The 22681-nt window shown below is 48.2% G+C and overlaps 10 protein-coding genes across 12 annotated transcripts; 6 read left to right on the top strand and 4 right to left on the bottom strand.

Moving 5' to 3' along the window:
* Window positions 1-85: 85 nt before the first annotated feature.
* Window positions 86-3478, top strand: ONS95_008903 (uncharacterized protein). Of its 3 annotated transcripts, none has more exons than XM_058502465.1 (4): window positions 86-152; window positions 215-753; window positions 880-2278; window positions 2367-3478. In XM_058502465.1, the coding sequence occupies exons 2-4, from the start codon at window positions 658-660 to the stop codon at window positions 2678-2680; spliced, it is 1809 nt and encodes a 602-aa protein (XP_058361394.1). In that variant the 5' UTR covers window positions 86-152; window positions 215-657; the 3' UTR covers window positions 2681-3478. The 3 variants fall into 3 exon arrangements, with proteins under 3 accessions (XP_058361394.1, XP_058361393.1, XP_058361395.1); XM_058502464.1 differs by having other exon boundaries at window positions 86-541; window positions 626-753; XM_058502466.1 differs by lacking the exon at window positions 86-152 and having other exon boundaries at window positions 215-541; window positions 626-2278.
* Window positions 3479-3624: 146 nt separating this feature from the next.
* ONS95_008902 (uncharacterized protein) lies at window positions 3625-4968 on the top strand. Its single transcript, XM_058502463.1, has 2 exons — window positions 3625-3691; window positions 3751-4968. Exon 2 carries the CDS (start codon window positions 4013-4015, stop codon window positions 4820-4822), a length of 810 nt encoding a protein of 269 aa, XP_058361392.1. The 5' UTR covers window positions 3625-3691; window positions 3751-4012; the 3' UTR covers window positions 4823-4968.
* ONS95_008901 (uncharacterized protein) lies at window positions 4969-5969 on the bottom strand. The gene has a single exon (XM_058502462.1). It carries the CDS (start codon window positions 5497-5499, stop codon window positions 5026-5028), a length of 474 nt encoding a protein of 157 aa, XP_058361391.1. The 5' UTR covers window positions 5500-5969; the 3' UTR covers window positions 4969-5025.
* Window positions 5970-7776: 1807 nt separating this feature from the next.
* Window positions 7777-9754, top strand: ONS95_008900 (uncharacterized protein; the record flags this gene model as incomplete). The annotated part of the gene is made up of 5 exons (XM_058502461.1): window positions 7777-7965; window positions 8012-8586; window positions 8637-8737; window positions 8867-9096; window positions 9158-9754. 5 exons carry the CDS (start codon window positions 7777-7779, stop codon window positions 9752-9754), a joined length of 1692 nt encoding a protein of 563 aa, XP_058361390.1.
* A 119-nt stretch (window positions 9755-9873) lies between these two features.
* ONS95_008899 (uncharacterized protein) lies at window positions 9874-10629 on the bottom strand (the record flags this gene model as incomplete). The annotated part of the gene is made up of 1 exon (XM_058502460.1): window positions 9874-10629. One exon carries the CDS (start codon window positions 10627-10629, stop codon window positions 9874-9876), a length of 756 nt encoding a protein of 251 aa, XP_058361389.1.
* Window positions 10630-11236: 607 nt separating this feature from the next.
* ONS95_008898 (uncharacterized protein) lies at window positions 11237-12016 on the top strand (the record flags this gene model as incomplete). The annotated part of the gene is made up of 2 exons (XM_058502459.1): window positions 11237-11267; window positions 11352-12016. 2 exons carry the CDS (start codon window positions 11237-11239, stop codon window positions 12014-12016), a joined length of 696 nt encoding a protein of 231 aa, XP_058361388.1.
* Window positions 12017-12272: 256 nt separating this feature from the next.
* On the top strand, window positions 12273-14822 carry ONS95_008897 (uncharacterized protein). The gene is made up of 3 exons (XM_058502458.1): window positions 12273-13179; window positions 13230-14294; window positions 14350-14822. The coding sequence occupies exons 1-2, from the start codon at window positions 12697-12699 to the stop codon at window positions 13803-13805; spliced, it is 1059 nt and encodes a 352-aa protein (XP_058361387.1). The 5' UTR covers window positions 12273-12696; the 3' UTR covers window positions 13806-14294; window positions 14350-14822.
* Window positions 14823-15824: 1002 nt separating this feature from the next.
* On the bottom strand, window positions 15825-16664 carry ONS95_008896 (uncharacterized protein; the record flags this gene model as incomplete). Its single annotated transcript, XM_058502457.1, has 3 exons — window positions 15825-16055; window positions 16179-16471; window positions 16538-16664. The coding sequence occupies 3 exons, from the start codon at window positions 16662-16664 to the stop codon at window positions 15825-15827; spliced, it is 651 nt and encodes a 216-aa protein (XP_058361386.1).
* Window positions 16665-18086: 1422 nt separating this feature from the next.
* On the top strand, window positions 18087-20006 carry ONS95_008895 (uncharacterized protein; the record flags this gene model as incomplete). The annotated part of the gene is made up of 1 exon (XM_058502456.1): window positions 18087-20006. One exon carries the CDS (start codon window positions 18087-18089, stop codon window positions 20004-20006), a length of 1920 nt encoding a protein of 639 aa, XP_058361385.1.
* A 352-nt stretch (window positions 20007-20358) lies between these two features.
* On the bottom strand, window positions 20359-22288 carry ONS95_008894 (uncharacterized protein; the record flags this gene model as incomplete). The annotated part of the gene is made up of 3 exons (XM_058502455.1): window positions 20359-21549; window positions 21596-21807; window positions 21859-22288. 3 exons carry the CDS (start codon window positions 22286-22288, stop codon window positions 20359-20361), a joined length of 1833 nt encoding a protein of 610 aa, XP_058361384.1.
* Window positions 22289-22681: the final 393 nt, after the last annotated feature.

Here is a 22681-nt window from a genome sequence, read left to right as displayed (position 1 = left end):
GCATTCTTGAGGATTGCTCGAGAGCCCCTTTCTTTGTAACTACATTGTAGCAGATCTTGAAATGGAAGGCAATCTACTTTTCAGACATTTTACCGGCGAGTCTGTGTGGATTTGCAATACTCAGGTGTATCTTCGTGGTCCATGGGTAAATGGTACTGTCAACGATTTTGATTGTCCCGGAACTTTTGGGCTTTTCATTGTTGACATTTTGCAGATTCCACGCGTTCCGCGTCTTGCCTCTATTACCACATAAATTGATCGTGTCCAGCCTCGGATAAGTAGTCGAGACCTACCACTCGGGAGCTGTTATCTGAGGTAGCCGCTCAAGATACCAATACGTCGACGACTTCACCTTTCGCTTCAGCTATCACAGAGTTTGACCTTTCCCGCTAAGCTCGCCCAGGCCAAAATAAAACACAAACATCAAGACCGATCTCGACAATTTTCATCGAGACAGCGGCGCGTTTTAATACTTCAAGCACCAATCTAAATCACAGCTACGAAAAGCTGCAACACGCGATGTATAGCGATTCAGGTAGCTGTGAGTTCTTTCCAGTGAATCGAAAGCAAAGAGATGATCTGGGGAATGGGAATTTGGAATGGGAACACGACTGACGCGTCGCAGGTGGTAATCAGACCAAGAAGTGCGACGATGAGATGGTGAAAAACACATCTTCTACGAGTGCTGTTCATTTGAGGGGCGGTGGAAGGGCTGCAAGGACTGCAAAAGCCAGGGGAGTTAGTACGGATAAGGTGAGCACTTGACGTTCTTTTTTAGGGTCCAGGAAGTTTTCCATTGCCACTTCTCTGTCTACTCACAGCCAACAACTCCCTCCCAAACACCAATGTTGTACAGATACTGAAGAGTATACCATACAGGAAAAGGAGGACCGCAGAAGAATGCATGCCCAACGCCTTGTTAAGAGAATCAAGAATTTGGGGAAGAAACTACAGTCCGAGGAGTTCCTGAATACTGCTTCAGCAGATGATATCAAATTCGTGGAGGACAAGATCGCTCGACGACTTAAAGTTCTCCATCGGCTCGATTCCAAGAATGGACTTGAGGTTTCAGACATTGCAGAGCCTAGCCAGATCTCTCTCCCTAATGATTCTGAATCCGAAGATGAAGATCAATCTGGAGCATATGTTCGATCGAAGAAGCGCAAGCTCTCAGCATCCGGTTTCCTAAATGAGGAGGACACCAATGGAACTGCAGATGCTAGCGAGGTCATTGTCATTGAAGACACGCCTCGGAAGGTCAGGCAGGAGAAGATGGAGAAGAAACAAAAGAAGCGCAAGGTGGACAAATCCTCGCACAACTCCTTGGCGCGTCGAAACTCAAGATTTGCCTTTGAAGATTCAGATGGTGAACAGGGTCTTGACACTGCCAATCTCGATGCGAGAAACACCGCTTCACAAGATGAACATGCCGGTCATGATATCTCACAAAATGGAACAGCTTCTCCCAGTCCAGAGAAATCCAGACAAGCCGCCCTAATCGATACCATCACACGTTCCCGCACTCGCAGTGAGTCTACCGGTGATGGAATCTACCAGGCTCTTGTGGCTGGTATGTTGGCTCAGCCATCACCACCTTCTCCGATGAGTTCTATTGCCGACTACCCCCGATCTCTAATTGACATTGGTCGGTCTGCCATTGCAGCTCCAATTCTGCCGAGTACCCAAAAACCTATCAGAGATCGAGCTTTCAAACCACAAGTTCCAGCTGCATCTCCCCAACTCGGATTCGCCTCCTCGCACAGAGAATCTCCGATTCTGCCTCCAAAGCGGAACTTTTCCTCAACTAGTATCGTACCAATTTCCAAGGAGAATGGTGTTGAGAATAAGAAAACAAACAAGAAGGTCGCTAGTACCAGGAAAGCAAGCCATCCTGACACCAATACCAACCCAGAGCCAGCATCCGAGGAAAGCCAGCAAAGCGCTACCCTCTCCCAAACAGTCACTGCTATCAAGGAAGCTGCGTCAGCCACTGTCATCGAAGGAATTTTCTCCCAGGCAGATCCATTCACCTGCTCAAAGAAGATCTTGCCGCCTGCTAGAATCTCAATCCCTCCAGTAGCCAGCCACCCAAAAGCCACCAACTCCTCTACACCAGATATTACACCAACGAAGCCTAAATCGAAATCGAAGTCAAAGTCCAAGTCCCACCGGGATGGACGTACTGCAGGAGAGCCTGAAGATTGGGAGAAGACGTCCGGTCGTGTCAGAGCAATAATCCACAAGGACGGCTTGGTAGACGACGGTGAGACAGAAGAGAGTACGTACACCTTCCTTCCGCATCCCCAATAAACACACTCCCTCAATCCTTCAACTCCTATCGGGTATGAGGCTAACAAATAATACAGACATCGCATTCTCATCCAGCTACATCCAATCTCGACCCCTCGGCATAAGCATCAGCGGCACCAACTTCCAAATCCTCGCCATCGGCCCAGGTACTGAGCAGGAGGAACTCCCTGTTTCTACTGATAAAGCTGCTCTCAAGATCTGTTCTGTTGCTAAGGGTCGGGTCAGGGTTTTACTAGGCGGCGGTTCGAAGAGTTTCGAGATTGGAGAGGGTGGGATGTGGCGTGTTCGGGGGGGAGAGAAGTGTGTTGTTGCGAATGTTGTTGGTAGCAGGGAAATCGCGTGTGTTCATTTGTGTACTGTTGAGGGATGAGATGTGGGGAAATGAGGGTATATATGTGAGGTGGTAAGAAATTTGGGGGACTGTAAAGAGATTGTGGGTTGAGATATCATGGCATGGGTGTTCCTGCGGGTTCTGTTTCTTTGCACCTTCTTCTGTTCGTACGAGCATAAGACTACGTCGCCATGGGCCGGCGGACTATCAAACACCAGACGACAGGATCAGTTGTCGACTCGGCTTATCAGGTGTATGAGACACCGATTGAACATAGCCAAATGAATGTTTATTTACCTCTGAAGGAGAAAGAGGCTCACGATGTGCCTATCAAAATTGATTTTCCTCGCACAACAGTTCTTCGATACCAAGGCCATGCAAACCATCGTCAATCTCGCTTAACTTTGGGCTACTGCAGTCACTCCAAGAACCAAATTCACTTTTATTTTCATGCTAAGAAGACTCCCAAGCGTGTGAGGACCTGAGAGCGACTTTTGTGTTTGAGTCTAACAACCACTGACGTAGAGGGCACTGTTGTGTAATAAAATAACTCATGTCCTTCCATGGACGAACAATAGTCTGTAGAGAATGCGGTATCTCTTCTGTCTACCATGCAGTACATCCTCGCAATTTTCTAGGCTCTGAGAGCTCATCATAGACTAGCACGTACTCGCTGCCGCTTTCTCGGAATCTCAGACAATGAGATTGAGCCCGCGGTTGCAGATTCACGCCGCTCATAATGTTACATGACATGGTATGCACAAGGAAGGGAGATGACCGTATGAAGGACTTATGGAGAAGGTATGTGGTTTGTTGTAAAACTTGCTGTTTAATAATATCAGAAGTGTGTGTTTCCACTGGCAGCTGCACACAACTTGTTTTTTCTCCATCCCAAGATCGATTTGTAAGCTCGCCGCTTCTACCCAGGCGTCACCCTCAGCAAGGTACCCTCTCGGTGGCGGATGAAAGTTGCCGATTTTTGCATCTCCCCAAGTTTTAAAAATGTGGAATATTACAACCTAAACATCGAATTATAATAGTTAGGAATAGGTAATTACCTAGAGCTCTAATTTCTTTTCATATGATTTGATTGACTTTGCGTTGAGTAGTATAGTCTAGAAATGGTTGAGTTTGATGGTTTTGCGTGCCAAAATCGGCTATTTCATCCGCCCCCGAGAGGTACCCTCAGCTACTGTACCCTCGACCCCATGCCAACAGCGGTCACAGCTGGCAGAATCGCGTGCCAACTCGTGCACAGGAAAGCACAGCTTAACAACAACCAAATTACTTTGCAACGCGGTAACCAGCTTTACACCTCTACAATAACGTCCTCAATCAACATCTTGATCTTCATAGGCTACGGAGCATATAATGGAAAGCACAGTGCAATATTTTTATCCATGGTTAAAAGGCGAAGTCATTTGTGATGTGATGGGAAGGGTTGTAGTTAAGTCCACAACAGCAACCGGGGAAGCGGTGGCGATCAAGGTCTGCCACAAAGACATACTGCTCAAGAGCGAAGCCGACATGCTGCAACACGTCACACAAAACACCTCTGTCAAAGCTCCAAAGCTTCATAGAATATACGAAGTCGACTCAGCAAGGGTTATGGAAACCGACTTCGTACCCGGAGTACCACTCGACACGGTCTGGGAGTCCTTCGGAATCGAAACTAAGGCGGCTATCGCTAGTCAATTGCAGGAGCAAGTCCTTGCGATACGGACCAGTACGCAATCATTCATCGGCCGCGTCGATTTTCAACCCACATTCGACATCTATCGTCCACTCCAGAACCAAAGTTGTGGTGCATTCCTGACTGAATGCCAATTCGATGCACACAAAGTTCACATGCTCGAAGCCGACGGCCGCAAAGACATGGCAGATATTCTCAGCGGAATGCTATCAAAACTGCGGACGAATTCTACGACCTTCGTTCTGACCCACGGAGACCTCAGTCCGTGGAATATTCACGTTCAGAATACTGAAAGCGGTTGGCAGATCTGTGGTATCCTTGACTGGGAAAGGAGTGGGTTCCTTCCAGACTACGCCGAGTATACCATCGCCATGACAAATCCAAGCTACTCTGAGGAATGGCGCAAGGTTCTTACGGAGCAGGTCCTGACAAGTTGTAGTAAGGAAAGACTTGAAGCCGAAAGGGTGGCTACCAAAAGTTTCATGTAATGTTCTTTAGGTGAAAATGGTTGAAATTGTCCGAGTAAAAGCAGCTATGAACTTTGGATACCTATCGTGTTCCCTGGCCAAGGATGAAGGAAATGTTTGGGAGAAAACCCGGCACCAGGCATATAGTTGCGGCTTGCTTTTCATATAAAATTTAGTCAACGTGATATGGGCATATAATATTGAGTTACATAATGTGGCTTGTTCTACATAACCGTGCAAGACCATGCTGTTGGCTCTCGTTGAACCATGAGCTCATCAGGGAATTCGTTTTCTACCACAAGCAGATAAATCTCCGCTTCGACCCGCACGGTATCCTCCATCTCCTCCGGATCTGGGATCGATCTGTCAAATTCCTCGATCTTTTTCTTTGCGCGCTCCGTCGACGAGATGCGAGGAATCCCGGAAACTGGTTCGCTATGAAATTCGTTCCCGACGGCCCCCATAAGATTCATGAAGTCTGCCATCGACATACGCTTCGTTACAAGAAGCTCTTTCGATATAATGCGGCCATCGCTAGGCCAGAAATGTTCAAACGTTCCGGCGTTGTGGTAGCCTGGCCGTGGACGGAGGCTCTTCTGTGGAATGTAGGAGATGTATTTTTGAGAACCCAAGCCTGGTCGAATTGGGGAAAAGATGAAACATTCGTGACGATAGAGTTCAGGTGATTGATGTGCCATCTTGCTTCGGCAGCGGAACGCAAGAACCTCGCGTGCAGGCTTTTTCGAGTCTTAGGATGTTTCGTAGCTTAGAGTAAAAATGACGTATGCTATTTTGATGGGATATGCCTCCAGGTTGATTAAACCGATGGTATGTTGCTGCCTAACTTGGGTCTTGAACGAATAGAGAGAGTATTGCCGAAGCAATGAAGGAACTCAACAAATGTACGGAGTCTCGGCTTCCTTAAGTCACGAAGGGCTTGATCGTAGATTCGTAAGTTGGATAGATGCTCAATTGCACACAACAACAATTACTTCCTCCTTATCACGGCTTCACGAAGTACTTTAACTCTGTCCGAACCAACAAAGTTCCACCGTCATAACTACCATACCACCTGAGTGCGTCTGCCCAGCGGTTACTGCGCCAATATGATGGGTTACGGTCACGGTGCAATATTGAACAGCCGCGCAGAGGTGTTGCGATTCCAAGCCTTTCTGAGGCCCGTATCTCAGGCGTTTCGCTTACTGCAGATGATGCGAAGCGAAGGGTATCGTATGAGGACTAGTGGACGAGGCTAGCCTTTACGACCAATGCCAAACACGCCCTCGACGCCCACAAAGTCACTGACGAAGGGGCCTAGTTTTATGATTGGTTATATTATTGAATAATTCCAATCCTGCCACATACGACCATAGACTGAGGAAAACTGGGCATCCCGTCCGCTCTGCCATACATAAGCCTCAGATCGGCAGATTAGTAGTTGGGTGGGTGACCACCAGCGAATACCTGCTGTTGTATGTTTTTTTGATTTTTTGACCTTTTTGGCATCACGTTTAGAAAGTCATAGCTCGATACCTACTTTATCATTGTAGCAAGATTTGAAGGGTTTTATCGAACGATGGTGTGGTTCAGATGTTAATAGTATCTACCACTTTTGCTTCTTTGCCTGTCGTTATCCGTCGCTTCAACGCAGCGGACGAGCTACTTATTCATGGCAGATGGTCTCAAGAAAGCATTGAATTGATTGGAAAAAAAAAAAAATTCATAGATTAGCTAGGTATACATTCCATTAGATGAAGCGTGGCGACGAGAGTGGAGAATTTTGCTTCGTGAGTCGCGAATTAAAATAGGTCGAGGGGCAGAGTCAAGCGAGACTATGTAAACAAACGACCAATATCCAAGCCCGTACTCGTCGAAGTTCAAGAATAATGCGCGCTACAGATTACTCTGCTGGGACAAGTTCAATTTCATTTTTCTTCTTCTTTTGTATCGAAGAGAGATATGTCAGAACGAAGATCGGATCGCTTGAGGAAGCCCAAGGTAGCTGGTGGTGATTAGTCAGCACGCTTTTGCACTGCGCTCTGTATTTTCTGATCAATTTCTGCAGCGCGGGCTCGGAAAACTTCAGCGCATCTCACCAGCGAGATCAGTTGGTCGCAAGGCTACACGGTGTGTATAGTCCAGAATCCAGCCAGTGAGACGCACCTCACATTCAAAGACACGACTGGAAATAATTGCACCATGGCTCTATCTGCGGCCTGCATGCGACCTCTCGAACCGAACCTCTTAGAGGCCGGACTTGCCGTAGACAAATCGCAACCCGGATTCTCTCACCGAGAGTATGATATCGCTGATACATCAGCATATTCGAACACTGAAAATTATCTTGGGGATAAGTCAATTAGCTGGTGTAAGTGGAGCTTGCCTTGTGGCTTCTTATTTATGTGTAACAATAATTATAGACTGAATATTCGCATGCCTGTCTCTCGTCACTGTTGTCGAGTTAGTTTTATCCAGCAGTCTGTTTCAAACCGTCCTTGCAAGACGAGGCTCTGTCCTCTGGCCCTCATAGGAGTCGGTAACGTAACCTCAACCTGCTGGCCTCGCATCTCCGAACCATCTACCGAGGGCTAGGCCACCTATCTGTTATCTTGCGCAGGGAAGATCTTCAACAGCGATGCGCATCAAAAAGGCGTTTCTGCAAGGGAAGTGGTTGGTCGGCCCTGCCAACTCGGTGTCCCCTTTTGAGCTAACTTCCGTCCTGTCGTCTCTCCCGCTCATCGGCCATTGGCGGGGTTCCAGGAAACACTTGTCGAATGGTGCACCTATAACTCAGCCCTGCTAAGAAAACTTGTTGGGGGGGTCATCTGAAGATAATGGGTCGCGGAGCCCGTAATCTGGTATAATATGCAGGTCTTGGATATTTACGACCGCTTTCCCCGCTCTCCACTTTTGGCAGAAGTCGAGCCGTCACAGCGTCATCTCACCGCCGACAGAATCAGGATCCAGAGACTTTTATGTCGGAAGAGCCTCGAGGGCGTAAGCGCTTTTCTAGTTCGGGAAGGAGATCTGAGACTAGGAAAGAACCTGCAGTGGTACCCGCGATACCTGGTCCGAGTGCCTTGCCAGAAGCGGCTTATCAGCAATACTCTATCCCCCAGCAGCACAGAACCATGGCAAGGAATGGTCCGCGCAGAGCGGTAGAGGTGATTGACTCGTTAAAGCCGAATATTGCTTTACTGAAATGTGTAGCCAACTCACAAACCGAGTGACAAAGACGTGAAAAGACAAATCAAGGTCTGCTCGGACAGATTCAAAATCTGGACGGAAGTCACCGCAACCTTTGTCGACGATCTGATGGAAGCATGGATCTCCAAGGAAATGGTTAAGGAATTAGACCTTGAGGCTATTCCACGATCTCCAGGAGACCCAGAATGGGGACTTTTGGGGAGGCGATCGGTTCCGTTGGAGGGCACAACTGAGCTGCAGTGGTATCCAAAGGACTGTAGGAGAGTGAAGGATACGACTTGTCGTATTGTTGATAGCAAGGACTTTGGAATTTATCTCCACTCACGCTTGCTTCCAGCGAGCCCTGTGTCGGTAAATACGTCCATTGCGATTGAATCTCGCTCAATTCCGGAGCCAATTCCAAGCCTGCCAGTCTCCCCTCCGAGGAAAATTGCGACTGCTGATAATGTCCCGTTTCCAGAAAAGGCTTCGGATACTGACACAGTGATATGGAGAGGTGAGAGTGATCAGGAGGCTAGCGCCGCGTCAATAGGGTCCTTTGATGGTCTACCAGAGAGTATCAGTGAAACATCAGATGAGTAAAGAGAGCATCCCTTTAATTGATCTTGTCGAATGCTAAGCTGTCCAGAGCCAAATATGCAGATAATTGGATGGCTCTTCTCAAAACGAAGTTTCACAATCATTTCCAAAAGAAATCAGATATTGTGCACGATTCTGTGAAAATAGCAGGTTAGTAGATTTTTGCGGGATGAAAATGGGTTTCACTTGAAATGGATGACTCGTGCCGGTGCAGATCAAGTACCGAGCAGCCGTCGCATTTCAATTGTGGTTGAATTGCAGGGTTAATAGGTCCTTCAGTCCTGGATACTGGTCTTGACACGACGATACCTACCTTGAAAGGCGCCATTAACCAAAAACGAATAAAAGTTGTGAAGAGCTTTGTTGCCGGAGATCCAGACACAGCCGATGAGTTTGGTCATGGTACTCATGTTGCATCTCTTCTATTGAAAGTTGCACCACGTGCCCAAGTGTTTGTGTTGAAAATAGCAAAGACAGACGAAATCTTGTCAACCAAAAGTGTAGCTGATGTAAGTCATGCCGAGTTGCCGCCTAGAGTGTTCCGAAGCAGTGCTGAACAAATATTGGTAGGCAATTAACCACGCTGCGAACGAGCTCCGGGTGGATATCATCACCATGTCATTTGGACTTGACAAGGAAATCGCCGAAGTGCAAGCCGCAATACGCAATGCCTTCTACAAGAATATCCTCATGTTTGCCGCAGCTTCAAACAGCGGAGGAAACCTTGAGGTCAAGTACCCCGCCAGAAAGGACGAGGTGATATGCGTGTATGCGACCGATGGTTCAGGAAACCCTTTCACGAGGAACCCTAACATTATGCCAAATACTAGTTTTCACTTCGCAACGCTAGGAGTAGGGGTGAAGTCCTCATGGCCAAAGAAACCGGGCGAGGCGTCTGAACGAAGACAGACGGGAACTTCGTTTGCGACGCCAATCGTGGCTGGGATTGCGGCCTGTATCATTGAGTTTGCGACCGTACAGGATCTTCCAGAAGAACTTTTGGCAGTATTGAAGACGCGACAGGGGATGCAGAAGACGCTTCTTAAACTCATGGTGGATGATACTCCGCGGTCTGGATTCCATTATGTTCATCCTTGGAAGATGTTCGCTAATGATCGTTCTGAGGAATCGGTTTTGTATGCAATGAGGGACATTCTGGGTAGTTAGTGACACAAGAGAGTTGATTCTGGGGCGGTAAATGTGTTCTTGTATTGATGCGTATCTGTAGATCATTTTGTAAGCAAAAAAAGAGAAGATGGACTGGGAGATGTGGACACACCTTAACCCTACTCCATGTGCTGAGGTGGTGGAACGACCACGCAATTGCATTCCGTGTTTCCGTCCTCGTCAATTGCAGTGACTGACTTGCTTCCAATGATCTCATGTGCAGCCACTTCACGGCCTCCATCAAAGTTTGCGGTCAAAGTAACCCGCGAAGAACCAAAATCCGTGTCTCTGCCATCGTCGTCACCCAACATCTTCCCAATGACTTTGGACTTCTCTTGCTCCCCATTGCCTTGTTCTGGAGCCTCACCGGCAATTATCCTGACAAGTCGATACCCAATAACAAAGTCAAGGGTACCTCTCGAGCCATTCGCCAAGCCCCGTCCAATTTTCAGACCCGTAATCATGAAAACCGGCAATTCATACTGGCACCCTTCGAGGTATTCACGGATACTTTCTTTGTTGACGGCTTCATCGATATATAATTTCGAAGGGGCGAAGTCGAGAGTCTCGATCGCCTGCACTGAGAAGCGGCTCGTAATTTCTAAATCGTCGCTGGTGCTATTCGTACCACCCAATTTTAGGCTCGAGAGAAACCGCGCTGTTACGCTGACTTGGCCATCTCGCAGGGATTCGGTAATGTCCCAGTCGCGCTCGCGACTCGTGTGCACATGACCTGCAGGTACTTCGACAACATCGCCAGGATTCAGGATATCTGGTTCGAGGGGAGTAGCAATTATGCTGCCCAGTTTAATCGGGCCGTCTGGTGGAAGATCGAAATTGGTCAAAACAAAGTATGTTTTCGGAGCTGCTGCCATACTGGAGGGGAAAGGTGTTTGGTGAGGCTGAGATGTATGTGCTTAGTATGAAAGCGATGGACACACAGAAAGACCGAGGTAAAGGCAACGCAGAGGAGGAGGAAGAGAGAGGTGGGTAACTGGTGGAATATATGGATATTTGGCATCCCAGGCAGGCACGAGAAGATGAGAAGCAATGAAAAAGGAAGCAGCCAATCTGTATGGAGACAATCCACATCCGAAGAATGACGCTGGTAGCATCTCCATGATTCGTAGTGACAGACACACCGAGTTGGTGAGTTGGTGTCGAGCCAGAGGCAGGGTGCCGAAGATAGATATTGTAAGGATGGCTGGTTGGTTGAGTCGATACGATTCGATTGTTGGTTTCTCGATCCCACCCCTGTCCTCTCCTCTGCTTTCTAGAGCTAGTACAGTAGAAACCGGGCGTTGGCCTTATGTCAGCAGGAGGAGGGGTGACGCGCCTGACACGTGTTTCTTTTTTTCTTTTCTTTCTCTGCTCCCTCAGCCCTCTGTGACAAGTACATGCAGGACGGTTACGTTGCGAAAACCCCTCGGCCCCCCTATGCGTTTGACAGCAAGCTTATTCTCCTACCAAAGCCTCGGAAAAATGGCTCTCCAAAATACGTCAAAGCTCATTTGTGATTCCCCCCTTTCCCCCCCCCCCCCCCTCCCCCCCGTGTGCTTTCTCTAAATACGTCGATAGCTGACAGTATAGTTTACAGTCGCGCCAGCAAACGACAAGACCAACTCCCAAGCTGAACAATATACCAAAGGCGCCCTCGAAAAAGACCAGTTAGACTCGAACTCCCCGTTTATTCAATTTGAAAACTGGTTCTCGCACGCACAAGCCAATGGCGTATTCCAGCCTGAAACCGTTTGCCTCTCTACAGCCTCGCTGCCTTCTGGTCGAGTCAGTTCGCGGATGGTATACTTAAAAGAACTTGATACAACTGGGTTTGTTATATATTCGAATTTCGGTACAAGCAAGAAAGCACAAGATATTGCAAGTAATAAGTGGGCGAGCTTGACATTCTGGTGGAGAGAATTAGAAAGACAAGTCCGTGTAGAGGGGAAAGTGGAGAGGTTAACAAGTAAAGAGAGCCAGGTGTATTACAATACAAGGATTCGAGGGAGTAGAATTGGTGCATGGGCAAGTCGGCAAAGCCAGGTTTTAGAGGGGAGAGAGCAGTTGGAGGGGTGGGTAAAGGAGGCTGAGCAGAAGTTTAAAGGCGAGGAGATCCCTGTACCTGAATTTTGGGGTGGATTAAGGATTAAGCCAGAGATGGTAGAATTTTGGCAGGGGAGGGAGAGTAGATTACATGATCGCTTTCAGTATGTTAAGCTGGAAGAGGGTGGTGGTTGGAAGATTGACAGGTTAAGTCCGTAAGCGCAAGAGGAGGTACAGTGGAAAAGAAAGTGGGGTAGAAGTGCTGCCCCGCGCTGCGCTGCGCTGCGCTGACGGGAGCTGTACGATGTTCTGGCAAGTGACTGAATCTACATTTATTTTACTGGTCTTCGAGGACGCATCCCCAAGTCGCGGTACCTAGGTAGGCGGTCCTACGTAAACCTGGAAGCAAAGCCCCAGCTGCAGAAGGGACCGCGTCGCTGGAACTGAAACCATCTGAACTAAACTGAGCCGAAATGAATTGATCAGAACTGCTGAACTGTGCACATTGATCTGATATGATACAATCGACGCTCTCCTCCGGTTTCTTTGTTGCCCGATACAGTATGCTCGTGAAAGTCAGGTAATAAGTAATTGAGACTGGACGTAGAAGCTCCCGTCGTCTTTCCCCCCTCGTCCAACTCCCCACAACTCACCTTAACTTATGCGATGCGCTCCAGGATCCTCCCCCAACCCGCCTGCACCTTTATCTCGTCTGGCCCCGCTCTCCTCCCCTCCACCACCTCATCGGCCATCTGCACCCCAATCCCATTTTACGGACAACCAAACATCCATATCGCTCGCTCGGTCCATCAAGAGTCGACATTTGAACGTCGCCGACATCATCCTCAACAGTACCCTGCCACAAATTCAACAATGAAACGTACTGCGACTCCGTAGCAATGCCGGATTCGTCAAACCATATCGAGTTCCTTCTCCAAGCTGCGAATAGTGATATTCCGGACAGTATACCATGGTCAAACCTCAAATTCATGCTCAAGAAAGCGGGCGTCGATGCTTCCACCATAGACGAAGTCGAAGCAATGAACCTCTTCCGGAACATACGCCGTGGGATCAAAGAGGAACGTGAGGACGGAATGCGCGATGCATCTAGAGAACATATCGACGCCGTTCTGGCCCTTGCCAACAGCGACGGCGTCCCCGACGATATGATGAGCGACTGGCCGTCGCTGAAATTCTGCCTGACCTTGAGTAACAAAAGCCTTCCTGTACCGGATTCAGCAAACTGGCTGCGATCCTTCACGAGGTTCCGCCGTATCATAGCTGGAGGAGAGGTGGAGCAGGACGATCCACAACATGCCCTTCCGCCATCGGGAGCTGAAAGAGCACAGTCGGACTCTGCGTATGATTCTCAGTACTCGGAGGTATTTGGACCATGCCTGGGTTTCTGTGACGGAAGCTAATATGTTGGCAGAGCGATCCAAAGGATGACGAATATCTCACCGTCGTGCTGGATTCGTGCGATAAGTACAAAAGCGGAACGCTCTCGATACCTTATACGATTTCCGACAAACACGGGAAACATTTCATGCTCCCAAATGCAGCCCGGCGATGTGATTTCAATCCTGACCGAAGTGGAGTTGTGCGTGTTAGGTGTTTCTTGAATGACAACCCAGAGTCGTCGGAAGTCAAGTTCCACGTTGAAGACCACTTGGAAGACGTGGATATCGTTCTCTCTCGGAAGTTACTGGATGCAGATAAGAAGAGAAACTCTTCAATTGCAGGTACGCATTGCTATCAAATAGCAGAAGTTGAAACGAGCATTGCTGATTTGCTGTCGTACGTAGATCAACGTAGAAGACGCGATCACAGTCGCTCAGCAGGGAGTTCCGCGGAATATATCGAGGAGGAGGTTAAGGCAGTGTCCTATGCGCTCGGTATTGCTTTTCAAAACCCTGGTGTCCGCAACCTCGACGAGAAAGGAACCGTAGACCTGGGATACAAAATGTCCTTGGCTCTCAGAGGGGCGCACAAAGCTCGTCCAAGGTGAACAATACAGTGAACGATACGGAAACAGATTTAAACAGTGGACGAGAAAACCTTGCAAGCCTCCTTGCTCGTACTTCTTGCCACCCATCGACCCACGGACACAGAGCTCTACCTCTTGCCACCACGGCAGACGCCACTAGCCCCTACGCACTCGACGATTCTGCGGCAATCGAGGTTGGGAAAATAGTAACATCGATGTCGACATCAGGACGTATGGCAAAGCGCACTTTACATTACCGCCTTACACCACGAAGAAAACAACTCCAAAGAATCGCCGAATCTGTCAAGAAGTCGATGTACATCATGTATATGGCGGCCGCGACGACAGTAATATCATGCTCCTTTGAGAGAAAACGTTTTGTAAGGAAGGAGAAGGGGGCCCTGAAGGCTGGATAAGTCGATATTACGGCTGGTCGCATATGCAAGGGCGCGTCGTTCGGGGGTGAGACCAGATGACACGGTGTCTGAAGACGATTTGGAGCCAAAAGCAGTACGTTTTCTTTTTACACCAAATCGGCATGTTACACATTACTAATCTTCCATAGATGGTGTAGCTATTGACCAGCTTTCGGCAAGCTGCTCTTCGACTTGTCATTTCGGTGGCTACGATGCTTGGCTTGGCTACACCAATACTCACAGCCAACCAAATGTACAGCGCGTCCACGCGCCTCGCAGCCTCAAAATTGATATTGGGATCTGTAATGTGGTTCTATGTGATCCAAAGGCTGGGTAGTACGTGTTTATGAAGCTAATTGATAGGTTATATGCTGCATGCTGCTGGCAGCTTGCATAAGCAACTCTACTTATTTTGTACCATGTTTGAAAATCTATATTGTATATCATTGTACTTCCGAATGTTTTACTATTGAACACATTTAGGATTTAATACCAGCGAATATTCGTATGTATCAACGATTGGCTCTTTCTTTTAAGTATGCAGTTTGCATCACTCGATCACATATTTACTGCTTCCAAGCTCAGCGTCTCAACGTAAATAAGAACGGATCAACTGAGCCCATATTTCTCTACTTTTCTCTATATATGTAACTGCGGCATATTTATGATGACATCTGTCTTGTCTAACCCCAACCCTGGCATCTCCCAATATTTCTTCGGGATGCGCTTTGGTTCCAGCCATCGCTACCATTTATACCAACTCCACGTTGCCACATAAGGAACTATCTCCTTTCCAGCATTCTACTCCAAAGGGATCGAACACCTGCACGGGTAGCCGAAAATCTCCACGAATTTAAACCTCAACGATGGCCGAGTGGCTTACATTTTTCCTCTTCTTCACTTCTAGGTGTCCAGAGCGGGAATCCGACATCTAGTTTGCTCTCCATTTTATACGCTACAAGTTACGTGAAACATGTAGTCCTATGTATGTCACGTATATTCTGGTGTAAAGCTATACCAGGTAGTCATAAATAAGCTTGGAGGATCCTCAAACAATTCATTTTTACAATATCTCGTGTATCACTAAGTATTATCAACCTGTATGGAGAGTCTGAGCACCTTGCCATTTTCCAGTTTTCAATTATGTTTCCAATCAAGACGTTACTTAGCAGTCGTGTGTCGTGGCAAGAGCCTCAGATCACTCGTTATTGCTGCACTGACAATATCCCATCCAAAGGCTGTGCTGATGGGATTTTGGTTTGTGGCATCCTGGTTGTTCAAGGGCTTTGTTCAGAATGTGCTGAGGAATTGTGGAGAAGAGTATAGGTTGGAGGAGCAGAACAGAAGGGATCGATCACGAGCTACAAATATTTCGGTTCAGATGACAGAAGAGAAGTTGGAAAGGGAGGGCAGGCACGTCACGTGATACTTCATACTTCACCGTTTATCTTCTTGGGGTACAGATGCACCAGTGAGTCAATAAGTTACAAGTACATGTGTAGATCCTCACCGGAGATCACAAGAAGTATCATCTAGTTTGCCCAATATTAGCTTTAGTTTTGAATGTTTCGATGTTTTAGCTAGTTACATGACGCTTCAGCAAGAAATACCAGGATCTTGCGATCTACAAGAGCCAGCTCATAACGACAACACCAAGACCCGCGAAGATACAAGTAGTCATCATTGAAGCGGAGTGTGAGACACCCGCAGATGATGAAGTAGGGGTTTCAGCGGTAGTGGTGTTCGTTGTAGTGGATGCAGAGCTTGTAACAATAGTGCCTACTACATTGGAGGAGTTTTGGCAGGCATCGCCTTCGAGAATAGTAGCATTGCTGGTGAATGTGATATCGGCGCACTGGCAAATAAGTTAGCAGCGGGCTTCCAAGATAACATGCTTAACAGTGGGGTAAGGATTTCTCCTAGAGATGTTCAAATTGACCAGTTAAAGGATAAGTAACCCTGGATCGTGTAATCTTACATTGTACAGTGCAACACCATTCTTTCCACCAGTTGCTACCATGATGCTAGCATTCTGCCCGTCGGATGGAGCGATACCAGCTGGTAGAGACACCTTTGGGAGGCAGTAAGTACCATTTCCAGTTACGTTGAGGAGTTCCGGGGTGAGCGAGATGTTGAATGTAGGAGAGTCTGTTCCTAGACCGAGATTGATAAAGACATAGGTCCACGGGTGGTGTAGATCTAAGGCAACTGAACCACCGTCCAAAGGCCACAGAGTTCGATTCGTCTGGGCTGTGTGGTTGACGTTGGCACCTTAAAGTACGATGGTCAGTGCTAGAACAATGGTTGAATAAGTAGGAAGGGTCAGTGAATACATACAAGGATAGATATATTGAGATGCTCCCTCCGCGAATGAGTCGCCTCGCTGTTCAGGGTACTCAATTGAGAAATGGGCAGTGGCTAATGAAGCCAAGCAGAGAGCCGAGGTCAGCGTATTGACGAACATCCTGAAGCTTATTCTTCGTTTGGGAGCTTAGTTGTGTGGAGACGAGTGCTTGACTTTCTCTGTTTGCAGAAATTTGAAGTTGTGGAAGCTCGCGAGGACTTATATCCCATCTTAGTGAAGCAGTGGTTGTCAAAGCAGGAGCTTTCAGAAGAACCCTGGCGTATTTATTTCACCAAAGGTAAGGTAAGATCCCGTTCCCGGTGCAGGATATTGCTGGTACACTAGTATGCAGAAGCAATTGGATTGGCTTATTGGAACCTATGTTTTGTTCTGTTTCCGTGTAAATGAAGAGATGAACCCTTGCTGCACGAAACATCGAGCTATCAACCCGCTGCCGGCATCCAATCCCATGAGGGCACCGGAAACATTCAGGCCTCACGTCTCTTCCAGGCAAGGCTCTGTGTCGGTGAAGAGCTTCATTGTCCAATGGCAGTACATGCGCTTTAGTCTGTAGAAAGAAAACTTGCTCGTGAGGCTTGAAATGCCAAGGCTGGGAAGCTGCCAACCTTCCTTGGCGACGAGCAAACTTGCTCATAATCACGCAGAGTTCTCAAGTTAACAAATGATATCAATATAGAGGAGGGGTAAATTCCCAAGCATTTGGTTGCGGGAAAGACAACAATCCACTCATGGCAGGTCTGTTGTGGGGAACTAGAAGAAAGAGGAAACACTGCAGAGGAAATCTGAGATCACCTGCTGGCACCGGCCTGAATACTCTAGGGACAAGGTAAAAGCAAGATGTCAAAGCTGCAGCAATCCATTGCCATCAAGCGATAACAATGGAATGGACAAATGCCTCCAGTCCAGCCACTAAACTTGGCTCGAAAAGATGAGTGCCGTCCAAATCTCACGGCAAAGATCACTGTCTCCTGTATTCCACAGAAAGCAACGATACTCGGCCGAGCATGCCCCTTGTTTCTCTCCTTTATCGCTTATACCTGATTGCATTCAGCCCGTCCGTCTGTAAGTAAGCAGTTCATTATTGGAATGGGACTTTGAACTGATCTTGAGAAGGGGGGATTGTCATGGTGCCTGTACTGGAATGGAAAGCTGAAATCCAAGCATTGAGTGACGTCCAAGTGCTTTAACAACCTGCAATCCTCCAGTATTTACCAACGTCATGATTCACGGCGTTCTTCGACCGTTGTTGTCGATCAGGCAAGGAGTCATTTCGAGGGATGGGTGAACAGGGCATTGAATGTTGTCCCAGGCTTTGTAAGCAAGGCTACGACGAGGCTATGCCGAGGAGACAAGAAACACCCCTTGTCCCATAATCTCCTCAACACCCAATACGGCACAAGCGACACCTTGGTTCCTATTTCCAGACGACATTCAAGAAAATATCCAAGATGATATTCGAAGACCATCTTTCCTTCTCCGTCATCGACTTGAGGCTGCATAAAAGACGCTGAGCGATGAAAGATGGATTTCTCAACCCCTCCACCTCCCTACCGCGAAGTTGACTGCAATCCATGCTCGAGCAATGGCAATATCAATAAAAATCAATTTCGGGTGCCACGAAAGCCAGTCCGTACTGAGCGACCAAGAACAGCACCGTCGAGAAACCAGAACGCTCCGCCACCGATATACTTCGAAGAGTTTGAGCGATTGAAACAGAGCCGGCTGCAGACTCCACCAGCACCCGCTCCTCTCCCGATACAGGTCCCAACAGCTCTCCAGGAGTTGTCTTTGAACACTACTACACCGCACAGCAATATAACGGCATCGCCGCTTTATTACAGTCCCGCTGCAACGGATCCGTTCTCTCGAAATCCGTCTCCTTCCAGCGGTGTGTTCCCTCTCTCGACAGTTCGGTCGTCTAGCAATGCATCGTCCATCTCGAATGCAATACCACAGTCATCTCAGTCATCTAACTCGTCATTTATACAAGAGGCATTCCGAGAAGCCCGTCATTTTGCAGGTGGCCTGATAACCCACCCAGTGGAGAGCACGAAACATTTCACGATTTTACGGCACTCCCATGGATTGGTCTTCTATCAAGGAGCGAAGACGACGCTGGCCGTTTCCATATTCTCCGATCAACCACTTCCCCCAGAGCGGACTATATGGCTACAAAGTAAAGGCTGGAGTGGCACGGCAGGGATGCGGGCGCGAGCGTTCATGGGAAGGAACGGCAACTGGATCAATGTGACACCGTCATTGAATGTTGGACCTGAGCAATTGAAAGCAACCGATGAACGGGCATGGCAGAGAGACATTGCAAATTTCCGGAAGAAGCCCAAATCAAGCAAACAGCAGTATCACATTCTGCGGGAAACAGCTATTGTACGGATCCCAGAGGAAGCTGAAGATGGTTATTTCCAACTGGTACTTTGCTTGGGTGATAGAAAGAAAGTGCTCTGTCCGAGCCCTGTTTTCAGAATACTCTCCTCGTCCACCAGTCCAGGCTCGTTACGAGGTGCGAGTTTGACCACACTTCCTCTCGAGCTGGGAGTCATAGCGTTTGGGACCTATGCAAGAAATACAGCTGGACGAGTTGTCGGCCCAGTCGCAAGTGTTATCCAGAACCGAGTTCAGAAACTCATGCCATCGTGGGTGGCCCAACAGGCCACTCCAGCTGCGTATGGCGTTATGAAGCCCTCAGACAAGCAAGCCAACCAAGGTCAAGGTGGATCAACATTTGGTCCAGGTACATCAGAGATCACGCTCGAGGCGGGACCCCAGACCCCATATCCTCTGCGCTTCATTGCAAACAGTGAACCAGCAGTGACTGGAGTTGAGCAATTCAATATGCCGGGTATGGCATTGACCGGAATTCCCGCAAACATAGTACAAGGTCTATCGGGATACTATCTAGGCTGGGCACGATTTCTGAGGCAACCAACAACGGGAAACACAAAGGCTAGCAACGATACATGGTACCAGGCAGTCTTCTCAGCGCTACCGATCTCACTACAGACACCGGAGAATAGGAATATTATTGTTCGTCTCACGCGTGACTACGAAGGGTGGTCTCCGGAGCGAAGAGTCATCGAGGTTCGGATCATGGGATTTATCCGCCCAGATGATCCACTACAACGAGATGGACTGCGAAGAGGATTGCAGGCCAGAGATTCAGAAGCCGCTGAAGCAGTGATGCTTGCTGAAATGAATGACATTTTGCTGGCAGAAAACATTTTGGATCAGCCGGCATGGCATCCGGATGCAGTTCCTCCAATCAGTGCCCAACCTGGGACAAGCGGTGGACAGTCTTTCAGAATGGCTGCCCAGAGACAAATTGGGAAAGTCCCGTTTCATAAGTTTGGCGTTCGATCCCCGATAGATGGGGATGGAGTTAGAGATACCCTTGTTACATCAAATGGTTATTTCGTTCGGAGGTAGTTGGAACTATCCTCCTTGGCGTTGACTTTGACTTCCGACTGAAATGAGTCGACGAGATCGTTGAGCTTAGATTAAGATTTAATATTACTTGACCATCTTTCTTCATAAGAGCACCTCTCCCTCGAGCATATATTCTGACATCGGAGAATGCTTTGGTCACCGAAAAAGTCCGAAGATTCTTGAGGTGAGCGAGCACCTACTTCTCCGGATGACTGTATTCCAACAGAAGTGATCTACTGAGCCACACCACGGAAAGGGAGACGTAATGTACATACAGCATACGAGGTGTTGTGCTCGCCATCAGCCATTGAATGAGGTCCTGTTCCTTACACTCTCCGCCAGAAACACGCTCTCAGATAGATGTCTCTCCCAGGCCAGCAGCAGTCAAGAAATCAAAATCCGCACCCTCTTCAGCTTGGTTAACACATCTCTCATACAAGCCCCGATATCCCCTCTTCACCTTCCGCTCTTTCCAAACTCCCTTTCCAGAAGCTGCAGCAGCCTCGCGCTCAGCTACGCGTCTCTGAATTTCCTCGTCGCATACCTCAAGTCTCAAGACACGCTTCTCAACATCACAAGTAACGATATCGCCGTCTTGGACAACTCCCAGCACCGAGCTAGGAACCACAGATTCCGGGGAAATGTGAAGGATGATGGTTCCACCAGCAGTTCCAGACATTCTCCCATCAGAGAGTCGTAGCATGTCTGTTACGCCTTCGGCGGCCAACTTCCGAGGTATGGGGATGAGTCCAGCTTCTGGCATGCCTGGATTACCGATTGGTCCGATGCCTTGCAGCACTAAGACCGAGTCTTTAGTGACTGCGAGATCTGGGTCATCTAGACGCAATGCGAGATCTGCGGCGTTCTTGAATACGACTGCTGGGCCGGAGTGTTGGAGGAGCCTGCGGTCTTTCGATGCGGATGCTTTCATGACTGCTCCTTTGGGTGCCAGGTTTCCTCGGAGAACTACCAGAGATGAGTTCGGGTGTAGTGGATTTGATAGGGAACGGATGATCTCGGAGGAGAATGAGAAGGTCCGTAAGGGTGAACTGTCGAGGACTTCTCCTAATGTTTGGCCTGTGATTGTCATTGCTTGAAGATGAAGCAATGGGCGCAAAACATGCAGTAATCCTAGCATTCCGCCGGCATTGTGGAAGTCGGTCATGTAGTTATCTCCACTGGGCTTCAAATCAATTAATAATGGTACATTCCTCCCAATCTCGTCGAATGTTTCTAGAGTGATTTGCCCTTGCACTTTTGGATGTCTGTTAATGATAGCCATAAGATGGACGACAGCATTTGTCGAGCCGCCGATAGCTTGGAGAACGATAATTGCGTTTAGGAAAGACTCCTTTGATAGCATCTCTTGAGGTCTGCGCTTTGCATTCGCTACTGCAACGGCGTTTGCTCCAGTTTCCTCGGCTATTCTGAGACGAGCTGACGAGACAGCAGGAGCTGATGCTCCTCTGAGGGGCATAAAGCCCAATGCAGCCGTAATACAAGCCATAGTGCTTGCTGTCCCCATAACTCCACATGTGCCGATCTGTCTGCTGTCAGAGTTTGATCTGTTGAATGGACGTCGTGCTTACAGTCGGTGCCAATTCTTCATTCAACATACTTATGTCCTCCATGTCGATTGTTCCCGCTCTGTACGCAGCCCAGTTGTTTCTGCAATCCGTGCATGCACCAAGGCGTTTGCCTCTATAACTACCTGGCATCATTGGACCAGTGATCAGAGGCAATACGGGTTTGTTTGCAGAAGTCCCGCCCATCAATTGAGCAGGTACAGTCTTGTCACAGCCTAAAATTGTCAATCAACATAAGTTCCCCACTCTTGGATGGAGAGACCTACCTCCGATCATGATACACGCATCTAAAGGCTGTGCCTTAATCATTTCTTCAGTGTCCATGCTCATTAAATTCCTCAGAAACATGCTCGTTGGTGATGAAAATGACTCGGCGATGGAAATAGTTGGGAAATCAACGGCAAGTCCGCCCTGTAGATGGACGCCTCGTTTTGCTGCTTCGATGAGCTGAGGAACATTTGCGTGACATGGATTGAGAGCGGAATATGTGTTGATGATTCCGATGATGGGTCTGGATAGGGCATCTTCGCTATAACCAAGAGCTTTGATGAATACTTTTCTCAGAAAGAGAGAGAAATGCGGATCTCCATATGAAGTCAGCCCTTGCCGGAGACCTGAGGTTGAGTTGATAGGCTTCGAGAGATCGTAATCATTATTCTGTGGTTCTTTGGGCGCCGTACCTGATGGCTGAGCCATCTCGAGAAATGTCAAAGTGAAAATTTGGATCGGTGGTGAAGATATTTCGATAATGCAAGACAACTGTCAATTGAATGATCCTTCATGAGCTGGAGAGGTGTTGAGCAGTCCCAATACATAAGCGAGTCTGAGGGTCCACGGCTACGGATCCTTTTCCGCAACCGCTGGAAAATGCGGGGAAACGTCAAGATAGATCTGTCGCGGGCCAGCTTAGCCAGGAGAGAATTCTGGACTACTCAAAGGCATAGGAAAATAGCCCGAGATCTTTGGTGCCCACCGACAGGCAACATAATACTTACCTAGGGAGCATAACGGATCATGGTCCGTGGCGAACGGATGCTCTTCCGTCGCCCCTGAGTTGACCTCGCTTATTGAAAGAAGCTTAAATACCAA

The sequence above is a fragment of the Cadophora gregata genome (genome assembly GCF_030347475.1).
Source record: "Cadophora gregata isolate MNR1 chromosome Unknown scaffold_3, whole genome shotgun sequence".
NCBI classification, from domain to species: domain Eukaryota; kingdom Fungi; phylum Ascomycota; class Leotiomycetes; order Helotiales; family Ploettnerulaceae; genus Cadophora; species Cadophora gregata.
Note: the sequence above shows the minus strand (reverse complement) of the source record. Positions and strands in the feature narration are given on the sequence as shown.